Genomic DNA, 21,920 nt, shown 5'->3' on the forward strand with positions numbered 1-21,920 from the left:
AATGGCTCTGATTATTTTCCTTCTTTTTTCAGCTTGAAAATGGGCTTGCTTTTTCCTATAGACCCGCCCCTGGTCTTCATGTTGGTTTATCCTCTTATTTATTTTCCTCCACTTTACAGGTTCAACTCAGGGGCCCTAAAGTTGACTAGTCATCCAGAGCTATTTAATGTTTGAACAATCCACCTTAAAGGCAACACCTGGTCAACAAGAAACGCCTGTCAGTCACATTTTTCTATAGTTTTGCTCACTTGAAAAATGGGTGGGTTCAAATAAGGGTGGTGTGTCCCGAGTTGTTTAACACACTGTAAATTTCCAGGAAATAAAGCTGGACATTCTGAACTCTTGTCTCATATTTTAACTTACTGATCCTTAAACCCAAATGTTTTTGATTGAACAACAGAAACAAGGGAATTTGCCTCACTGTTCCAATACTTTTGAGGAAAACTGTAAAATCTCCCATCAATTTCGAATACAGTCTTAATTTCTTTCATTCACACCTCGAGACTGGAGCCTCTGACTAGGACTGGGCAGTATGACCAAATATCTATATCACGGTATTTTTTATTTATTTATTTCCCCCCCACACATAATCAGATGTCCAGCATTTTCTACTGGTTGAGAGTGGAATTAATGCAGTAGATTGACTAAAGGGTGGACTATTTTACTGTGATGATGGGTAAATATTGTAGAATATTTCACAATAATGTCCACTGTAGAAAGAAAAAATAATAGACACTGATCCCCATCAAGCCCCACGTTTTGATATATAACTCGAAAGATTTAAGGGACAAAAACGGGGAGGAAACGAAAAAAAAAAAAAAATTAAAATGAAGAAGAAAAAATGTGGGATAACCAATTGGGCCTTGGGGCCTCGGGTGAAGCTCCGTAGCCCCTAATAATATTATCAAGATGAAAACTCAAACTCAAAATGAAAATGGGGAAATTAAGATATTAAACAGAGGTGCAGCAGAGATGGAAGATATCTACAGCCGATGAGTCGTCCATCCTGGAAAGCAAAGGAGCAGCATTTAGGTCCAACTATCATCACACCCGTCTGATATGATGCCACATCCTGTTTTTTTATAGATAATACTATACTACTATATACTACTAATAATAATAATACTACTTTATTGATTCCCCAATGGGTGAATTGAATTGAATCGAATATCGTCAGAATGCCTTTATTGGCACCAGTTTTCTGGTTCCAACAGAAACAAGTCAAGCAAGTGTCTGGCGGACTATACCCACAGAGTTTTCTTTTTAACGCTCAACTTCAAACCAGTCTCTTAAAAACTGAAGCTACTTGGATGAGTTTTTCAACAAAAAAAAAACACCTTTTGGATGCCTTCAGGTACTTTCTTGAAATTCTGCGCAACCTTTTAATCAGAGTTTAATTGTCTGAGAAAGCAAATGGTCTTCAACACATTGCACTCATAACGTGACATGGCTTTCCACAATTATCAAACAGGATAAAACTTTTGCAAACTGTTGTCGTGTGTTGATGTTTTATATCCAAAAAGTCACTGTGTCAAAAATGTCAAAATGTTCTGCAAAAACATCTTTATTAAATTCCTTCAAAGTCTTTGTACGCAAATATTACCAGTCTTACAACAACCATGCATATAGCCATACAACCATGATATTACTTCAAAAATAAAAGCCCACCAACTCATCAATCAGAAACCAGAAAAAAATAAGTAATTTGTAATAAATAATAATCTCCCCCCTCTACACCACAATGCACCTTATTTCTCAAGAGCAGACTCATGTGAATGGTGATTAGTGCATAAGTGTATAACACTTAAAAAGTGAAAAACCGCTTCCATAAAAAGGAAAGATATAGACAGTTCTATTCAACTGAATAGAATACATCCCCTCCACCACCTCCACCTCCACCTCCACACTCATCTGACCTAAAGACAGGCACCAATACTTTGGATAACATACGTACATCAATGCCTGGGGCACAAACAACAGTAAACAAAGGAACAAGGAAACCAAGGATCAGCGAGGAAAAAAGACCAACAAATAAAATTCACTAAGCAGCACTTCTCTCTGAAAGTGCAACACAATGATATACATCCAGGTGTAAACTCAGAAAGTGCCATGCATTTCCCACTTCCTCACATCTATTATTATATTTTCACTTCATAACTTGTCATACAAACTGGTTCTGTGGAATAGATGTCTAATGCTTTGCCTATTTATTTTTAATGCTATTTTCATTTACTTTTTTTTTGTTAAATTGCTGATGATATTTTTCCTAATTTGCTTTTGCTTTGGAAGCTACTTCAACTTCCTGCTAGAACAGGTCTGTTAAGAATAACCACAAACAGGCAAAAACTAAACAAAACACAACCCCTTTAACCACACAATTTGTCACATTGTGTCACATGTGACAAATGTGATATGACAGCCTCGCTTTGTCTGAACATATATTGACACAGAAAACACGACCTAACTTCTGGATTCCATTGCTGCCATTCTTGATGTATTAACGTTGCTTCAGCTTTTCTGTCCCTGATTCAGATTTCTGATATAGCTTAAGTATTTTCCTGTCGTGAAGACTTTTCCACAAATTCTTCTCCAGAATGTAGTCGTGGTTGCTGTAGAAAATGACCTTGGTTCTAATCTGCTTCTCAAAGTAGTAGTTGGAGTATTTGCTGTAGTCTTCCGTCATGAACCCGTATGCACTCACCTGAGGAGGACGGACAGAGACAAAGAAAACATGGAGGACAGGTGAAGGTTTAGACTTCTTTTCATTGTAATAATGAGTTCAATGTGCAGGTGGTTTTTCCTTGTAAAATGTGGATTACATTTCAACATTTTGAAAGCAGCAGGTTGCACAGCCATCGAAGCCCTCGGCACTGTGGATTTCATTTTGATTGTTGGGACCAGCAGAACAAGATCTGTGGTTGACTGTAAACAGCATTGCCATGACGACTCTAACTTTGGTTTCCTTTTATCTCCCATGATCAGCATAGAAACTGCAGGCAGGTAAAAACCACAGGAGTCCTACTTGACATGAGTTTGGCCCAACCTCAAAGTAAACATCTATGTTACAATCTCACGATCGAAGCTTTACGGCTACTACAGCTAGCAAATAAGTGAAGCATTCCACTTTAGTACAACTTCTACTTTAGCATTCTACTTTAATATTCTACTTTAGTGTTCCCCCCTGGTGGTCTTGCAAAGTCACATTTTCTACCACACCTTCATTGGGCTGCTGTGAAGGGGTGGTGAACACATCACCAGACAGCCGCCTTCTTTGCAAATCTACCTCATTAACTATTATAAGATGAGAAAGTAAACACTGAGCGGCACAAACACCTAAATGTGGAGCCAAATCCTATCAAATCCTGTATATACAGTGGGGGAAATAAGTATTTGATCCCCTGCTGAATTTGTAAGTTTGCCCACTTCCATAGAAATGATCAGACTCTGGTTTTTATGGTTGTTTACTGGTTATGGGTATAGACAGAATATCAATCGAAAATGCATAAAAAACACACAATCTAAAAGTTATAAATTGTTATGTAATTTATTAAGGGAAATAAGTATTTGATCCCCAACAATTCACTTAGAATTCAGGCTCCTACAGATTGGCTGGTGCGCATGTGGCACACAGCTGTGCTCAGTCAACTAATTACCAATACTCCTGATCTTAACTCGTCATGTATATAAAGCACACCTGCTCTAAGAATCAGTTTCTTACATTCCAACTTCTACAGCACCATGGGCAAGACCAAAGAGCTGTCAAAAGATGTCAGGGACAAGATTGTAGACCTGCACAAGGCTGGTATAGGTTACAAAACCATCAGCAAAAGGCTTGGTGAGAAGGTGACAACTATTGGTGCCATTATTCGCAAGTGAAAGACCCATAAAAGGACCATCAACTGTCCTCGGTCTGGAGCTCCCCGCAAAATCTCGCCTCATGGAGTGAGGATGATGATGAGAAAGGTGAGGGAGCAGCCTAAAACAACACGGCAGGAGCTTGTTAATGATCTGGAAGCAGTTGGGACCTCCGTCACCAAGAAAACAGTTGGCAACACACTGCGCCGTTATGGATTGAACTCTTGCAGTGCCCGCAAGGTCCCCCTGCTCAAGAAGGCACATGTACAGGCCCGCCTTAAGTTTGCCAGTGAACATCTAAATGACTCAGAGAAGGCTTGGGAGAAAGTGCTGTGGTCTGACGAAACCAAAGTTGAGCTATTTGGCATTAACTCGACCCGCCGTGTTTGGAGGATGAAAAAACGTGAGTATGACCCAAAGAACACCATACCCACGGTTAAGCATGGAGGTGGAAACATCATGTTTTGGGGCTGTTTTTCAGCAAAGGGTACAGGGCAACTTCACCGCATTATGGGGCCAATGAATGCAGCCATGTACTGTAACATCTTGGACAAAAACCTTCTTTCCTCAGCAAGAACACTGAAGATGCCTCGTGGGTGGGTTTTCCAACATGACAATGACCCAAAACATACTGCCAGGACAACAAAGGAGTGGCTCAAGAAGAAGCATATTAAGGTCATGGAGTGGCCTAGTCAGTCTCCAGACCTTAACCCGATCGAAAACCTGTGGAGGGAGCTGAAGCTCCGAGTTTCCAAGAGGCAGCCAAGAAACTTGAAGGATTTAGAGACTGTCTGTAAAGATGAATGGGCCAAAATCCCTCCTGCGCTGTGTGCAAACCTGGTGACCAACTACAAGAAACGTCTCATCGCTGTGCTTGCCAACAAAGGTTTCTCTACAAAGTACTGACTTGTGTTGTGCTTGGGGATCAAATACTTATTTCCCTTAATAAAATACATAACAATTTATAACTTTTAGATTGTGTGTTTTTTATGCATTTTCGTCTATACCCATAACCAGTAAACAACCATAAAAACCAGAGTCTGATCATTTCTATGGAAGTGGGCAAACTTACAAATTCAGCAGGGGATCAAATACTTATTTCCCCCACTGTAAACATCATGGGAACAAAGTACTTTGGCTGCACAATAGATAGGACTACATTTAGCAAATCATAGCAAAACTGTAAGTGAAGTAAGTATCATAATGATCTGTGACTAATCCATGTAAACCAGCCTCTAAAAAATGTAGTTTCAGTCTCGCAGAAGCTGAATCTTTTGTAACTTCATGAAGCTGATGACATGACATGAGTCACAACCAGTTTGATCACTTACTCTTTGTTGAAGTGCACCCGACTGTGACATTTAAATCCTGTAACTACCATGGGAATAATGTCATGTCATGCCATTATTAATCCTGTAACTACTATGGAAATAATGAAATGTCATGTCATTATTCCCATAGTAGTTACAGGATTAAAAATGTCACAGCCAGGTGCACTTCAACAAACACTAAGTGATCAAGCTGGTTGTGACTTCCACACTTTGTCGTCACTGGAAAATGTGAAAGGAAAAACCAAACCACAAGCACTAGTGGGTGATGTTGTGTTAGCTCAGATTTACTCATAGCTTGTAATATGGACTTACTATGTCACAGGTGTGCAGAGCCAGCAAAAGAGTGAAAGCCCCATTGGTTGGTCTGACTATCGGCCAGAATGAAGCATTAAGATTAGGAGACAACAGGAACCTGGTGGGAATGAAAACACAGAAAATGACCATGGACGTCCAAAAGTCAGATGATGTCATTTGAAACGATAGACGTCTATCGTCTCTCATATTATATTATACCAGAAAAATGTCTTTAAAGCCAATTAATTTTGACTTGGCACTTGAGTCACCTGTCACCATTATAGTTGAAGTGATAAGAGCATACTGTTTCCCACAGACAGTTTGGATGGTGTTTGGGAGGAGGCTGACCTGTTTCGTACGTATCGGAGGAAGTCTTGGTGCAGAACGTAGAAGCGGCTCTCGTTGTACTGCCCTGAGTAGTATGTTCTTGGCCTGGAGGGTCAAAATATGAAAGCAATTTGATAAAAAGATGTTCATTTATGTTTGTACAATGCTGAAGCAGGACTGGAAACACGTTGCAGGTTGCACATTGTGTAAGAGCTCGGCAGAGTTTGAACTGAAAGTCTATTGAACGACAGAGTCTGATGTTGTAATTCTGTTTTTAAATTCTACGGATATAATATATATTCAACACCAACTAAAGACCACAGGACACCAGTGTGATATTTACTGTGATTTGTGGTACGGGCCGGCACGGACACTTTCTCCTTTCAGAAGACCCTCCAGCCACTGGTAGTCCCTCAATCCTTCAGGAATCATGACGTACTTTATCCCCTGTCAAAGAGCAAGACAGACATGATCTTTGTTTTGAGCATAAACAACATCACGTCACCTTCATTTAAGTTTCATTACCTCATCATGAGGGGCAGCCGTGTAGCCATATTTCTTCAACAAGTATCGCGATGTGGTGATGGAGTGGGCCGTGTGAACGTACACATCTGTTCTGTTTCCTACGTCTTCCTCAAAACCCTTTGTCAAGGCCCCGTTCATCCTGCAGATGAAAAACAGAGGATTGTCAAGCATAACAGTAGATCTACACACCAGATGTGATGTAAATTGTTAACGCCCGCAATTTGATTTCATTTATATTTTTTTAAATTTCCACAATTAAAACACACATTGTTTTATGTTTATAATATGCATCGCCTGCGTTGTGCTTTTAATCACTGCTACGATTTTAATGGTGGATTTGGTTACACGTTTGTGAATTGTTTTTACACATTTGTGGATCGAAATACACATTTGCAAATACTTTTGCTACAAAAATGGCCCATAACCGTTAACAAACTGTAACACGCTTTGAATAAAAGGGCCATAACTTTTGTACACTTTTGTACAACGCGTCATAATTTTGGGCTCCTCAGAAAGATGACACTCAGAGGAATTATATTTTATAACCAAATTTACTATTAGAGTAACTGATAGTGTGAACAAAGTACAAATTTTTTTGAATAGTTTTTTTTTTGTTTGAAAAATGAATCTTTTTCATGAAAACGGCGTTAAAACAAGGCTGATTCATTGGCTTTTGAAGGCTGTTGACAGGACAAAGTAGCTCTGAATAGTTTCAATGAGGTGTCAATCAAAAGGTCAGAGTTCAGTGGCCATCTTATCAGTAAACTCCAGCAAAATGTATGTGTACTTTTTGATAAAACAGAAGACTGCGACGTATCTCGCAACGTTAAGATGCTAAATAAAATGAACTCATACCCACCGCAAGGAACAGGAATAACACACACCCATTAATGTTAAATCTGTGACTGTTTTTCCTCCAACTGTCAACTCTACTTTTGGAAAGATAACAGGTGCTCTTTTAAAGAAAAAAGAAAAAAAAAAACTTGCACAAGATGTGGTAACAAGGCCTAGAAGTGAACTGTTCCATCTCTGTTAGGACAAAACACATACCAGACACACACTACCAGCCAAAAGTCCGGACTCACCTTCTCATCCACATCAGTGAGCAAGTATGTACTTTTGACATTGCACAAACATAAAGTACTGACTTGTGTAACAACATGAGGAATGGATACAAAGCACAATCATTCAAGTCATTCATTGTTCATATGTGGTAGATAATCTTTGATCAAGTTTTGCTGGTGTTGTGAGTCATAGGACCTGACGAGTTATAATTATAAACAAGTCAAAGAATGTTCAGTTTCACCCTCCAGGCAGAGACAAATAACCGTCTCCAGTATCAATATATCATCATTTCATGGGTGGACTTTGGCAGACTGGTAGTGGTGGCGTAATCTTTGTGGAGCAGATGTAAGTTTTTGGTAGTAGTAGAAACATATTCTCATTATGCCATTGAAGAGCAGCATGTAATATGATGCCCATTTTATTATCATACTAGCCGATATGTTCAAGTGATTAGCACGTTGATTCATCCACGTTGATCGCAAGCTTCAGGTAACCTGCGTCTCCAGAGGCGATCCCAGTTTCCCAATCTGTATGCAAATAAACAGCGACATGATCCGGGGCACAGTAGAGTATCTTAACATCTCTAAAATTTTCTAAATGAATGAGGTAAAACCCCTCCTATTGGGTGGGAGGTCAAAAGAGAGACTCATGTCCGGGGGTTGACCTGGTCACTCTAAGACCTGGATACAGTGCTCCTGCAGCCAAGTTCTGAAGAAACTCTTGGGTGGCCAGATCTTGGTTTGTCTTCCAAACTGTTGGTTCATCTGTGTTTCTGCAGAGTGGATCCAACTGCTGAAGGACTACATTCGCACTTCCTGGTGATCTGGCAGTAGCTGTACCCTTCCTGGCTGAGAGTCTGTTTCTTCAGGCATGTTTCCTGTGTTAGGTTCCTTGTTTTAGCTGTTTTTGTCTCTGAAGAACTTTCAAATGTACTGGCTTTATATGGCCATGAAGCACGGCAACGGAAAAATGTGTCTTTTAATAAAAAAGCGCAGCCATCCTTGGTGGATCACTGAGTGATTCTTAATGTAATATTTTGAAAAATGCATGGGGTTTCCGAAAACCCTTTTCCACCACAGTAGATCCAGAGACAATAAAACTTGTTCTACACATCAGCATTTATGCGAGGACTTTGAGCTGGTTTTTACAGAGGGGTAGGCATAATAATCAGGCGTGAGTATGATGTTGAAACGGAAACCTATCCCTTTCTTATCAAATTGACAAAGAGAAGGTGAATCACTCAAATATCAAACGTGTCACTGAATTTTAGCTCGAACGGCACCAGAGACAAATGAATTAAAATAAAAATGGGATCCACTTTCCCATAAAGTCTGCTATAAAACATCCTACAGGAAAATTTCTTGATTCAAACTTTATCACAAGAGAAATTTGTTCTGGAGAATTTTGCTTTTGTTTGACACAGAGTCGTAAAGACAGAGGAAGAGGGTGAGATACTGCAGGTGTGTGACAGATACAACCCGTACAATGAGTCACTGTGTTGCCCAACGAAGCTAAAAATAAATAAATAAAAAAAAAGTTATTTAAACACCATGGACTTGGTTCCTGGTGTAGGCAAACACAACGCTAGACACATTTTGGTATGCACACACCTTAGCTGATGAGTGATGATGAGGCAAGTCTATGAATGGTCTGTCAATCAGTTAAAGAGGGTTGTAAGTGTATTCAATGACAAATGTTGAGCTTTTCAGCTGAAACCAATGAATCATGCCAAGAAATAAACAGCTGTTTAAGATCTTTTGAAAGAAAAAGGTGTGGATGCTCATGAGACTTGCAAGGAATTTTCAATAATACTAACTAATTTCCAACTAATGCAAACTAATATCCAAAGGTTTGCATGGAGTTTGCATGCTCTCCCTGTGTCTGCGTGGCACTCCCACCATCCAAAGCCATGTTGGTTAGGTTAACTGCTGATTTTAAACTGGTTGTAGGTATGAGTGTGGTTGTCTGTGTCTCTCTTAGCCCTGGGACAGACTGGTGACCTGTCCAATGACAGCTGGGACAGGCTCTAGCCCTCCATCCACCGTCCACAGGACAAGCAGTAACAGAGAGAATGAATGAATGAATGAATGAATGAATGAATGCACACATTAGTCCTGCATGGGAGGTGTGTCTGAATCACTCAAGTCATTAGTCGATGCAGCTTATGGTTTCCAGCCCAAATTTTATTTAAAAAACACCAACACGCACACAAAACCATGAAAATAATAGATCCAGATTTCGTTTCGTACTTTGATCCCTCAGATCAGTCGTACTAGTGTAAAAAAACAAAAAACAAAAACATACTAATAATAAAGTAGTCTAGTAATCCTCTGTATTCCCTCATTGAGTATAGCTCTGTTGGAATGTGTGACAGCTGTGCCCTTCCTCTGTACAGATGAACCTGCAGCAGGCTTCAAGCCCTTCACCATCTCTCACCTTCTTCCTTTCTCGGAAAGATACTGAATGCATCCAGTGCCCGTGTTTCTTCCCAGAATCTGCCTGTTTACTGATGGAAGGCTTAAGTTTCCACAACGAATCAAAGAAAGCAACCAGACTCGAGATGCAGCTACCAACCATCTCAAACATTACGGGTGGCTGGGACTCAGTGGGTGGAACGATTCGGTCCCCTGCACGTGAACCACATGCCGAAGCGTCCTTAACCTGTTATAGGGCTCTCTTTGAAATACATCACATTATCACATTAGACAACATTAGGCCACTTCTGCGTGGAGTGTTGCCTTGATCTTGGGTAAAAGCCCCAAATGCTTCTTGACCTCATTAAAATGTCGACTGAAGTTACCAAATATGGCTCCTTGTCCTTTAAAGGGTTAAACAAGACACTGAACCCTGTGTGTGAATAAAAGGGTAAATCCCAGTGGATGTGACACTGTGACTATGAGTACCAATGGTAGAAAAGTCCTACATCAGGACACCATGAAACCACTACACTTAGACCACACACACATCTTAGAAATCTGATCTTACAAATCAAAACTAGGCAGAAAACCACCCATTCCAGCTCACTTTCAACTCCCAGTTGTACATTTACTGGTTGAACAGGAAACCACTCATAACTATCATGTAGACATGTTTAATGAATCATTGATACATCATTATATCATCTCTTTAAGTATCTTTCTTTTCCAAGACAATACTTCCTGTTATTTTTGGGATCAAACCTCCACCATGGTTAAATATTGGTTAATACCAATAAGGGTGTGACTAATGCTGTAGCTGTGTCCTCATATTTAAAGTAGACCACATTAACTGATACACTTTACATGACACAAGATACTGACTGTTTCTCTCAACAGATTTTCTTCCCACACTCTTTCTTACCGGAAAACATAATCATGAGAGTCGATCTCTGCACCAGCTTTGGATGCATTGAGGATTCCTGCGGTACCCACCACGGCACAGCGCACACAGCCATCACCTCCTGGTTTTGGAAGGAGCAGAGGCTCTGTTGGCTTTGGAATCAGCTTCACTGAAGGCATCACATCTAAAAAGAAAAAGAAAACACATAGAAGAAAGTAAATAAAAGTAGAATGGGTTACATATCAGGGCGTTATCTGTTTAATCAGCTTATCTCAACTTGGCAGAGAATATTAATTAAGATATGTCCTTATGAAGAGATCAGTGTCGGCAAACGGGAAAAGTTTCCTTCCTTGAGACAGTGTCAAAACAAAAAATGTTACAGCCAGAATACAGAGTTTATGGTGTTTTCTAGTACAAGCTCCACTTTGCACATTACACAAACTTCAAAAGCCTTATTTATTGGACATAATACAATGGCTTGGTGCACATCTAGGAGGAAACAAGGGAGACAAGCAAAGCATTTACCATCCCGGGATGAGATCTGGTTTATTTATCTGGACCTATGTTCTTTATCATCAGTTTCAGCTCATAATACTGCTTTGTCACGGACACACATAGATACCTACCGTCGTACTTGTGCTCCATAAAACCAAAAGGATTGTTAAAATGTGAAAGTCGGTTCCATTCGCTCATGTTGATGTTGTCTTTGTGCAGAAACAAACGTATGTTGGGAAGAAAAGCCTTCTTGAAGCTCTCATCCTTTGAGTTTCTCAGAGACTGGGGACAGGTCTAAAAATGATAAAGTCTTAAATTATGAAATAAGATAAACCTTGACAGATGATAAAGAAGGAAAAAAAGAAAAAGGTGGACAAACAATTAGAGAAACAATAAACGCATGCAGTGACGCTAAAGCTGCTGATTCTTCTTTACATTAATGCATTTAAACAGATTCAGTTCTATCTTGTCTCAGCTTACTCTCTGTCCAGGACGGCCATCCTGGTTATAAACATCCTCAAAATCCCACTTTGGAAGCTTCTTGAAGGATTTCTTGTAGAGGATGGGCATTGGCGTCTCAGCTGCAGGTGCATTTGTAGAAGTTTTCATTTGATGTTTTTTTGGAGTTGTCACTGGGTTTCCTTTGGTTGAAGCAGCTTTTTTCATCTGGGGTGTTGTGGTTAACACAGCAGGACGTGGAGTCGAGTTCCCTTTGTTTCCAGAGAGTGTAACGATATTTTCATGTGACCTGTTTCCCTTTATGTGTCTGACTTTCCCTGACAAACTTGTCCAGCTGAAAAAAAGTGTAACATAAGAGACATTTTATAAATGTATGAAAAGAAAGTAGTTTCATAATGTATATGCAAAAAATATAAATGTTCCTTTCTGTGTGCTATTTCTGGGCAAAATACAAAAACACAACTTACCTGAAGTTTGTTACTGAACCTTCCCATGATAGAATAAAAAGAATAATGCTAAGTGATATCACAATTAACAGGAAAAATGTCCTGGTGACTCGGACTGCCATCGCTGAGAAGTGGAGCCTTTTTAGTTGAATGAACCAGAGTCAAGTATTTGGACAGGAGTGTCTTTCTCTCTGATCCATCTCGATCCATTTGATAACATAAGTGGGCAGGGTTATATGACATGAAGAAAGACATCAATCTCACACACCTAGTTTTACAGGTATCTGAGTTATTACACAGCAACCACAGAAGTTATCATGTGGGTTTTATACAGATTTAATTACTAGAACGTTGATGTTTTTATTTATAAAAACGTAATAAATGAAACTCTTTTTGATTCATGAACAAAACAAAAAAAAAAAAAACAGCCCTCCTTTGTACCTTTGACGCCATGTTTGTATCTAATTTGAATATTTCTATTAATCTTTAACTTGGTGTGTACCGTAGGGGGATGGGACAGGAGAAAAAGGGTGATATATTTATGCACCACTGAGAGCGGTTGCTGTACATCTGTGTTGAATACTGCCAACAAGTTCATGTGAGTATTTGGGGAAGTTCTTTCACCAAAAAGTACAAAAAAACAAAAACAAAAACAACCTGTATTGACATTTTTTAAATAGTAAAAAGATAAAAATCATAGACGTGTGCTGGGGGACATGTTTTCCATCTTTATTCATTCTTAACGTTTAAATTCACATATTTTTCACTGTAACATGATCATCAAACTGTAGACGGGTTGTAGCTCTTCTTGCTGTTTATCTACTGCCACCTGTGGACCATTGCACCGTAGGACCTTCATAAGTCTTAGGGGGCATTATGGTTGTCATGTCCCCTTCCTCACAGGCCTCCAAACAGCGTCTTTGTTCACCTGTCCTGACATTGTGCTCATGATTTGTTGTCATGTGTATGTTTTTTTTTTTAAATACCTGGTTTGGAACGTCAGCTTTCAGACAAAGTTGAAGTTAAATAATTTTACTTTTTAGCTGATTGGGCAATATAAATAAAAATCAATTTTATGACAGATATGAGTAGTTACCTTTTAAATTGTATACACATTTATTATATATGTGATATAGGGGCTCAGTTGTTTGTTTTCTCCTGTCCTGATGGTTCATCTCTGACAGTACTTTATCGCTGGTTTGACATGTCTGAACCTTTACGTTATTTACATGATAAAGATGTCGTGACTAAAAGGTCAAGATGATGAACAACATGCAATGTTTATGTTGTTAAAAAGGTTTAAAAAAAAAGTACATGAACAGAAATAAATCCTTCAAACAAAAATTGTTCACCCGTGTTCTGTTCACCCTTTCTGTTCCTGTATGGATGAGCAGTTTTGGAGCCAACTGTGTTGTGCACAGATTCTGTTGTTGTGTTACACTGACTCCTCCTTGTGGCCGAGCAGAAGTGAGTCCTCAGACTGTGAGGGCAAATACACTGTACACCGTAAAAATACATACTTAAGATATTTAAATATACGAAGCAAGATATATGGAGAAATGTATCAAAGAAAATAATGTTCTTCTTTGTTGATATCGCTGCAAACCCTTGGCCGTCTCTCAATGAACTTCATGATGTAGTCACCTGAAGTGGTTCTCACTTCACAGGTGTGTCTCGTTGTGGAATTTCTTGTCTTCTTAATGGGACCATCAGTTGTGTTGTGCAAAATTCAGGTTGGTGCACAGCTGACAGCCCTATTTGACAAATGTTGGAATTCATATTATGGCAAGAACCAATCACCTAAGTCAAGAGAAACAACAGTCCACCATTACTGTCGTCGTAAAACCCACCAAGCAACAGTTTTTGAAGACTACACGTATCATCGTTTGACGTGTATACACATCGGCGGTTTGACGCGCAGTTAATGACGTCACTGCTGTCACGTCATTACTACGTGTCAGACTGCGGCGGCGGTGATGATTTTGAAAATCAATATGTGTGTGTGTGTGTGTGTGTGTGTGTGTGTGTGTGTGTGTGTTTTAAAAAATGCTTCATATTTTCGACGCTTAACTTCAAAAACGTGCCTCGCGCTGCGTACAAACTGAAAACGCGTCTTTCAACGGAAAGCTTGTTTCCTTTTTCGAGCTTTCCTTTTTTCCTGAGAGCTCTCAGCGGTTGTACTTTTTATAAATCACATGATTTTGAGGAGAAGAAACCGACTGAAGGTAATTACGGGAGAGAAGACTGCGCCGTGCCGTTCTTGAGAAAGTCTACATGCAAGACGTCGTCAAGTTGTAAGTGAAAACTACAAACAATGTCGGGCATTTTTATTAACGGAAAATTCATCACTTTTCCCATCAATTTAAAATACAGTCTTAACTTCTGTCCCCAAGATGTTTCAAACATTCACACCTTGAGACCAGAGTGTTTGACTAGAGCTGCGTGGTATGAACAAAACTCTATATCACAGGATTTTTCTAAATTCTGATATTCAGTATTATCAAGATGAAATGAAGAAACAAGATTATTAAGATTTCAAGTTAGGAGCCGGACCTTTAATATACTAATTATTAATGTTAGTAGTAAAATCCACCAGTAATTAGTCTAACCTGCTTTTTTATTACAAATGTGGCAGGTGATTCAGGGGTTTTGGGTCCTTGAATAATCACACACTTCATTTTTTGTGTGTGTTTTTTAGTTGTAGTTTAGCATGGTTACTCTTCATATTTCATTAATATGTCTTTATGAACAGTTTATCATTAAAGAAAAGAAGTATTATTGTATAATATAACAAACTAAATGTAGCCATTATGCAGATTGTGACTTAATTAATTCAAATTAATCAATGCTCCAGCAAAATTTTACAACGATCAATGGAAGAAAACAGTGGAAAAGGTGAGCTGAAAACATACATTAATACATTTGTTTTACTTCAGTTACGTTAATGAAAATATGATAGAAGTGTTTTTGTGACAATGGGCCACTTAGACAAAGGGGCTTAAACCCCTGATCATAGCGTTAAAAAATAATTATGTTAAGCATGAAAAAACGTTAAATTAAACTTATATTCTGTAACTTAACTAGTATCTAAAATTGTGCAAAAAGTACAATATTTCCCTCAGAAATATTCCTCTGTATAGTCCAAGCGCCTCCAACCTGTATTTAAGTCCAGTCCCTGATGAAATGTGATGGTGTCACAGCTCTAAAGAGGCAGCAGGTGGTGCTATTAGCTTCAGGATCGGTCGATCTCAGATCAGAATCCAGGTAAGTCTATTAATTACGTGAATGCACTGAAATACGCACAGATACAACACGGTTTAATTTAATCATTACATTTTTCTTTTAAAAACGTACAACATGACAATGAAATATAGTTTTCTTGGTTCATCATGTTTTGCCTTTTACTGTGTGGGGACAACATGTGCTATGAAACTGGAATAATAATGACAATAATAACAAAAAATGTCACTAACTAAAAAATGAACAGCACTATGAAATTTGTTTGCAAGTTTATTTCCACATCTATAACATTCTAAAAATAATTTAGCTCAAATGAAAGGAGCATTTTCTTTCCATATTTGCATTTAAATTTCCCCACTGTCTTTCCTTTCACTATTTCATTTGTCAGTCAATCAGTCTTTATCCCTCCTATTATCCTTGGGGTCAAATTGACCCAAATCAATGTTCATCATTCAAAAAAACACAGTAGAGATAAGGTCAACTCACTGGTAGCAAGGGGCTATTTATGTAGTCAACAAATAAACAAAGTGCCTGACACAAAAACTTGGTCAACAAGTTTATGTAAATAATTTTCTTGAGGGTAAAATGTGTTAGTAATGTTTGAGGATAATAGGAGGGTTATTTATAAAGCACTTCAAAAGCAACATGGTTGGTCAAATTGCTGTACATGGACATGAGAATGTATAAAACATGAACATGAAGAATGAGAAACAAGATTAAAATCATGACACAAACAATAAAAACAATAAGAATCTCATATGATCAATTGTCTCTCTCATATAGGGCATAAGCTCAAGCTGGTCATATGGAGGAGTCATAAGAATGGGGACTAACGATGTAATGCTCAAAACCTTATTAATAAAAGTTAAAAGGCCGTGTTTTCTAATAGGAACAGCGACATGATGCCATGGGAGCTCTCAGGCACAGATCAGCGATCTGATGTAAACATCTGTATTAACTGTATAAACGTCATCACCAGAGTCTCCCTCATTAACACACCTCTCTCCTCTCATTCACAGAGACATCCTACACCACACCACTGTTTAACGGAGATCTGGCATAAAATAATGGAGAGAACATGACCTCAAAAGATATAAAACGTCCTGATCTCAGTCCTGATCTCAGAAATATTTCTTACCTTCACACAGTCAGCATTATCAGTCATCCAGCTCCAACAGGTTAACAATCCACTGATACTATTATCATGCATTTCCCACTTCCTCTCATCTATTATTATATTTTCACTTCACAACTTGCCATACAAACTGGTTCTGGGGCTAAGATGTCTAGTGCTTTGTCTATTCATTTCATTTATTTTTTAATTTTTTGTTAAATTGCTGATGATGTCTTTTCTAATTTGCTTTTTCTTTGGAAGCTACTTCAACTTCCTGCTAGAACAGGTTTGTTAAGAAAAACCACAAACAGGCAAAAACAAAACAAAACACAACCCCTATGACCACAGAATTTGTCACATGTGTCTAAACATATATTAACAAAGAAAACACGACCTAACTTCCGGATTTCATTGCTGCCATTCTTGATGTATTAATGTTGCTTCGGCTTTTCTGGCCCTGATTCAGATTTCTGATATAGCTTAAGTATTTTCCTGTCGTGAAGACTTTTCCACAAATTTTTCTCCAGAATATAGTCGTGGTTGCTGTAGAAAATGACCCTGGTTCTAATCTCCGTCTCAAAGTAGTAGTTGGAGTATTTGCTGTGGTCTTCCGTCATGAACCCGTATGCATTCACCTGAGGAGGACGGACAGAGACAAAGAAAACATGGAGGACAGGTGAAGGTTTAGACTTCTTTTCATTGTAATAATGAGTTCAATGTGCAGGTGGTTTTTCCTTGTAAAATGTGGATTACATTTTGATTATATTTCAACATTTTGAAAGCAGCAGGTTGCACAGCCATCAAAGCCCTCGACACTGTGGATTTCATTTTGATTGTTGGGACCAGCAGAACAAGATCTGTGGTTGACTGTAAACAGCATTGCCATGACGACTGTAACTTTGGTTTCCTTTTATCTCCCATGATCAGCATAGGCACTGCAGGCAGGTAAAAACCACAGGAGTCCTACTTGACATGAGTTTGGCCCAACCTCAAAGTAAACCTCTATGTTACAACCTCACGACTGAAGCCTTACGGCTACTACAGCTAGCAAATAAGTGAAGCATTCCACTTTCGTACAATTTCTACTTTAGTATTCTACTTTAGTGTTCCCCCCTGGTGGTCTTGCAAAGTCACATTTTCTCCCACACCTTCATTGGGCTGCTATGAAGGGGCGGTGAACACATCACCAGACAGCCGCCTTCTTTGCAAATCTACCTCATGAACTATTATAAGATGAGAAAGTAAACACTGAGCGGCACAAAAACCTAAATGTGGAGCCAAATCCTATCAAATCCTGTATATAAACATCATGGGAACAAAGTACTTTGGCTGCACAATAGATAGGACTACATTTAGCAAATCATAGCAAAACTGTAAGTGAAGTAAGTATCATAATGATCTGTGACTAATCCATTTAAACCAGCCTCTAAAAAATGTAGTTTCAGTCTTGTAGAAGTTGTTTTGATAACATGTCAAACTTTAAAGACATTTTTTGTAGCTTCATGACATTAATCCCATAGTAGTTACAGGATTAAAAATGTCACAGGTGCACTTCAACAAACACTAAGTGATCAAGCTGGTTGTGACTTCCACACTTTATCATTGTTGAAATGGTAAAACCAAACCACAAGGACTAGTGGGTGACGCTGTGTTAGCTCGGATTTACTCATAACTTGTAATATGGACTTACTATGTCACAGGTGTGCAGAGCCAGCAAAAGAGTGAAAGCCCCATTGGTTGGTCTGACTATCGGCCAGAATGAAGCATTAAGATTAGGAGACAACAGGAACCTGGTGGGAATGAAAACACAGAAAATGAGCATGGACGTCCAAAAGTCAGATGATGTCATTTGAAGCGATAGACGTCTATCGTCTCTCATATTATATTATTCCAGAAAAATGACTTTAAAGCCAATTAATTTTGACTTGGCACTTGACTCATCTGTCACCATTATAGTTGAAGTGATAAGAGCATACTGTTTCCCACAGACAGTTTGGATGGTGTTTGAGAGGAGGCTGACCTGTTTCGTACGTATCGCAGGAAGTCTTGGTGCAGAACGTAGAAGCGGCTCTCGTTGTACTGCCCTGAGTAGTATGTTCTTGGCCTGGAGGGATAATATATGAACTGTTGTATAAACTGTTGATGATGAAGGAACAAGGTGAGGAAAGATGTTCATTTATGTTTGTATAATGCTGAGGCAGGACTGGAAACACGTTGCAGGTTGCATATTGTGCAAGAGCTCGGCAGAGTTCATAGAAATTGCACTTGATGGAAGCAGGATGCAGACTGACACACACACACACACACACACACACACACACACACACACACACACACACAGTTATGGAAAAAATATGGAATATGGAAAAATATCAAGAACAGCCCAAGGTGTTGACCTGACCTCCAAATTCACTATATCCCAAACTGATCAAGTGTCTGTGGGACGATCCACTGAGGCCCCTCCCATCAACTCATATGACCCAAAGGCCCCCACTAATAACATTGTGTTTCCAGACACCACAGGACACCAGTGTGATATTTACAGTTTGTTGTGGTACGGGCCGGCACGGACACTTTCTCCTTTCAGAAGACCCTCCATCCACTGGAAGTCCCTCATTCCTTCAGGAATCATGACGTACTTTATCCCCTATCAAAGAACAAGACAGACATTATCTTTGTTTTGAGCATAAACAGCATCACTCCATCTTCATTTAAGTTTCACTACCTCATCATGAGGGGCAGCCGTGTAGCCGTACTTTTTGAACAAATAAAGCGATGTGGTGATGGAGTGGGCCGTGTGAACGTACACAGATGTTCTGTTTCCTACGTCTTCCTCAAAACCCTTGGTCAAGGCCCCGTTCATCCTGCAGATGAAAAACAGGATTGTCAAGCACGCACCTGTGGCAGAATATTCCTTTGCCTGATTGACACAATATTCAAGTGTACTGACTGATTCAGAACAACAGGTAACTATTACGAATTGAATTTTAAGCCTTATCCTGAACTGGTGCTTAAGGTTTCCTTGTGTTCAGACTTACATGTAGCGTCATCTGGCTAACAATACAACAACAAAAAGAGAGCATGGCAAAACAAAGAACACTGCATATGAGTTAGATAAGATGAACTTGTAGCCACTGCAGGGGAAGAATAGGGAAGAACAACGAAAAGTGGGTATGAGTAGTATTCCAACCTTTTTGCAAAAACGTTTATTCATGAACAGTGTGGAGTTCATGCATGGTCTGATCTTGGCTGGATAACGCAAGATTATCAGAGCATAAAGTCTTACCTACTTCCAATTCAAACAGCGTATAAAAATGACCAAACTGTGTTTTCTATCCTTTTTTCTAAGGGTATAATCAGGTGCTTCCAAACTGTGCCATTTGGAGACTCCGAAGGGACCTTTGGACATATTTTGGGCTCCACTGAAAGGTGACAAAGGAATCATATTTGGAATCAGACAAATAACTGTCTCCAGTATCAATATATTATCAATTATATTACTACTACTTTGGCAGACTGGTAGTGGTGGGGTAATCTTTATGGAGCAGATGTTGAACCAATATGGTAAGTTTTCGGTAGTAGTAGAAACATATTCTCATTGTGACATTGAAGAGCAGCATGTAATATAATTTCATTATCATACTAGCTGATACTTTCAAGTGATTACTACATTGATTCATCCACACACTGATCGCAAGTGACCAGCGTCAGGTAACTTGACTTGCGTCTCCAGATCCGATCCCAGTTTGTGCTGTGACTCGACCTCAGTACTTTGTCCCTTTTTATGCATCTCATGTGTTGGAAAGATAAAACAATGAAACCTTCTCCAGATTTTATGCTGTTTTTATGCTGACATGTTTAATGAAGACCATAGACAACTTTAAACCAACCACGAAGCGTATTATATGTATTAGACTGTCAAAGGGGATTAAATGTTAATCCAGTCAGTCAATGGAGACAATACTTCCGGTTGTTTATGAAATCAAGTCTCCATCATGTGGTTCAGTTGACTAATGATGTAGCTGTTACCTCATATTTAAAGAACATCTTAACTGATACACTTTACACGACACATGATACCGCCAATTTCTGTCAACAGATTTTATTCCCACACTCTTTCTTACCGGAAAACATAATCATGAGAGTCGATCTCTGCACCAGCTTTGGATGCATTGAGGATTCCTGCAGTACCCACCACGGCACAGCGCACACAGCCATCACCTCCTGGTTTTGGAAGGAGCAGAGGCTCTGTTGGCTTTGGAATCAGCTTCACTGAAGGCATCACATCTGCAAATAAAAAGAAAACAAATAGAAGAAACTAAATAAAAGTAGAATGGGTTACATATAAGGGTGTTATCTGTTTAATCAGCTCATCTCAACTTGGCAGAGAATATCAGTAGGTATGTCCTCGTAAAGAGATCAGTGTTGGGAATAACTGGGCAAACAATCAGATCGGGAAAAGTTTACTTCCTTGAGATAACATCAAGGCAAAAAATGTTACAGCCAGAATACAGAGTTTATGGTGTTTTCTAGTACGAGCTCCACTCTGCACATTACATGAACTTCAAAAGCCTTATTTATTGGACTTAATACAATGGTTTGGTGCACATCTAGGAGGAAACATTTACCATCCCGGGATGAGATCTGCTTTATTTATCTGGACATATGTTCTTTATCATCAGTTTCAGCTCATAATACTGCTTTGTCACAGACACACATAGATACTTACCGTCGTACTTGAACTCCATAAAACCAAAAGGATTGTTAAAATGTGAAAGTCGGTTCCATTCGCTCATGTTGATGTTGTCTTTGTGCAGAAATAAACGTATGTTGGGAAGAAAAGCCTTCTTGAAGCTCTCATCCTTTGAGTTTCTCAGAGACTGGGGACAGGTCTAAAAATGATAAAATCTTAAATTATGAAATAAGATAAACCTTGACAGATGATAAAGAAGGAAAAAAAGAAAAAGGTGGACAAACAATTAGAGAATCAATAAACGCATGCAGTGACGCTAAAGCTGCTGATTCTTCTTTACATTAATGCATTTAAACAGATTCAGTTCTATCTTGTCTCAGCTTACTCTCTGTCCAGGACGGCCATCCTGGTTATAAACATCCTCAAAATCCCACTTTGGAAGCTTCTTGAAGGATTTCTTGTAGAGGATGGGCATTGGCGTCTCAGCTGCAGGTGCATTTGTAGAAGTTTTCATTTGATGTTTCTTTGGAGTTGTCACTGAGTTTGCTTTGGTTGAAGCAACTTTTTTCTTCTGGGGTGTTGTGGTTAACACAACAGGACGGGGAGTCAAGTTCCCTTTTTTTCCAGAGAGTGTAACGATATTTTCATGTGACCTGTATCTTTTCATGTGTCTGACTTTCCCTGAAAAAGTTTCAAACCTGAAAATATGCAATATGTGCTATTATATGCAACAAATATAAAAGAACATTTTTTTTCTG

General features: G+C 39.0%; 1 protein-coding gene and 1 long non-coding RNA gene across 4 annotated transcripts in view; one reads left to right on the forward strand and one right to left on the reverse strand.

The window, feature by feature from the left end:
• Nucleotides 1-1,540: 1,540 nt before the first annotated feature.
• Nucleotides 1,541-21,920, reverse strand: part of LOC125023054 (alpha-N-acetylgalactosaminide alpha-2,6-sialyltransferase 1-like) — a 30,506-nt gene continuing 10,126 nt past the window's right edge. Inside the window, exons 1-9 of one of the 3 annotated variants that reach the window (XM_047610130.1) lie at nt 12,137-12,395; nt 11,691-12,003; nt 11,342-11,504; nt 10,737-10,899; nt 6,333-6,471; nt 6,151-6,254; nt 5,829-5,912; nt 5,499-5,598; nt 1,541-2,701 (exon numbers count right to left, since the gene is read on the reverse strand). In XM_047610130.1, coding sequence (XP_047466086.1) covers nt 2,498-2,701; nt 5,499-5,598; nt 5,829-5,912; nt 6,151-6,254; nt 6,333-6,471; nt 10,737-10,899; nt 11,342-11,504; nt 11,691-12,003; nt 12,137-12,237 — 1,371 coding nt within the window. In that variant the 5' untranslated portion in view covers nt 12,238-12,395 and the 3' untranslated portion in view covers nt 1,541-2,497. Of the gene's footprint in view, nt 2,702-5,373; nt 5,599-5,828; nt 5,913-6,150; nt 6,255-6,332; nt 6,472-10,736; nt 10,900-11,341; nt 11,505-11,690; nt 12,004-12,136; nt 12,397-21,920 lie in introns of those variants that run through there. The other 2 variants (XM_047610131.1, XM_047610133.1) reach the window with 2 other exon arrangements.
• LOC125023055 lies at nt 14,141-20,586 on the forward strand. The gene is made up of 3 exons (XR_007114521.1): nt 14,141-15,379; nt 16,375-17,145; nt 19,819-20,586. It is a non-coding gene; the product is annotated as an uncharacterized LOC125023055 (long non-coding RNA).

The sequence above is a fragment of the Mugil cephalus genome, chromosome 16, assembly GCF_022458985.1.
Source record: "Mugil cephalus isolate CIBA_MC_2020 chromosome 16, CIBA_Mcephalus_1.1, whole genome shotgun sequence".
Lineage (NCBI taxonomy): Eukaryota > Metazoa > Chordata > Actinopteri > Mugiliformes > Mugilidae > Mugil > Mugil cephalus.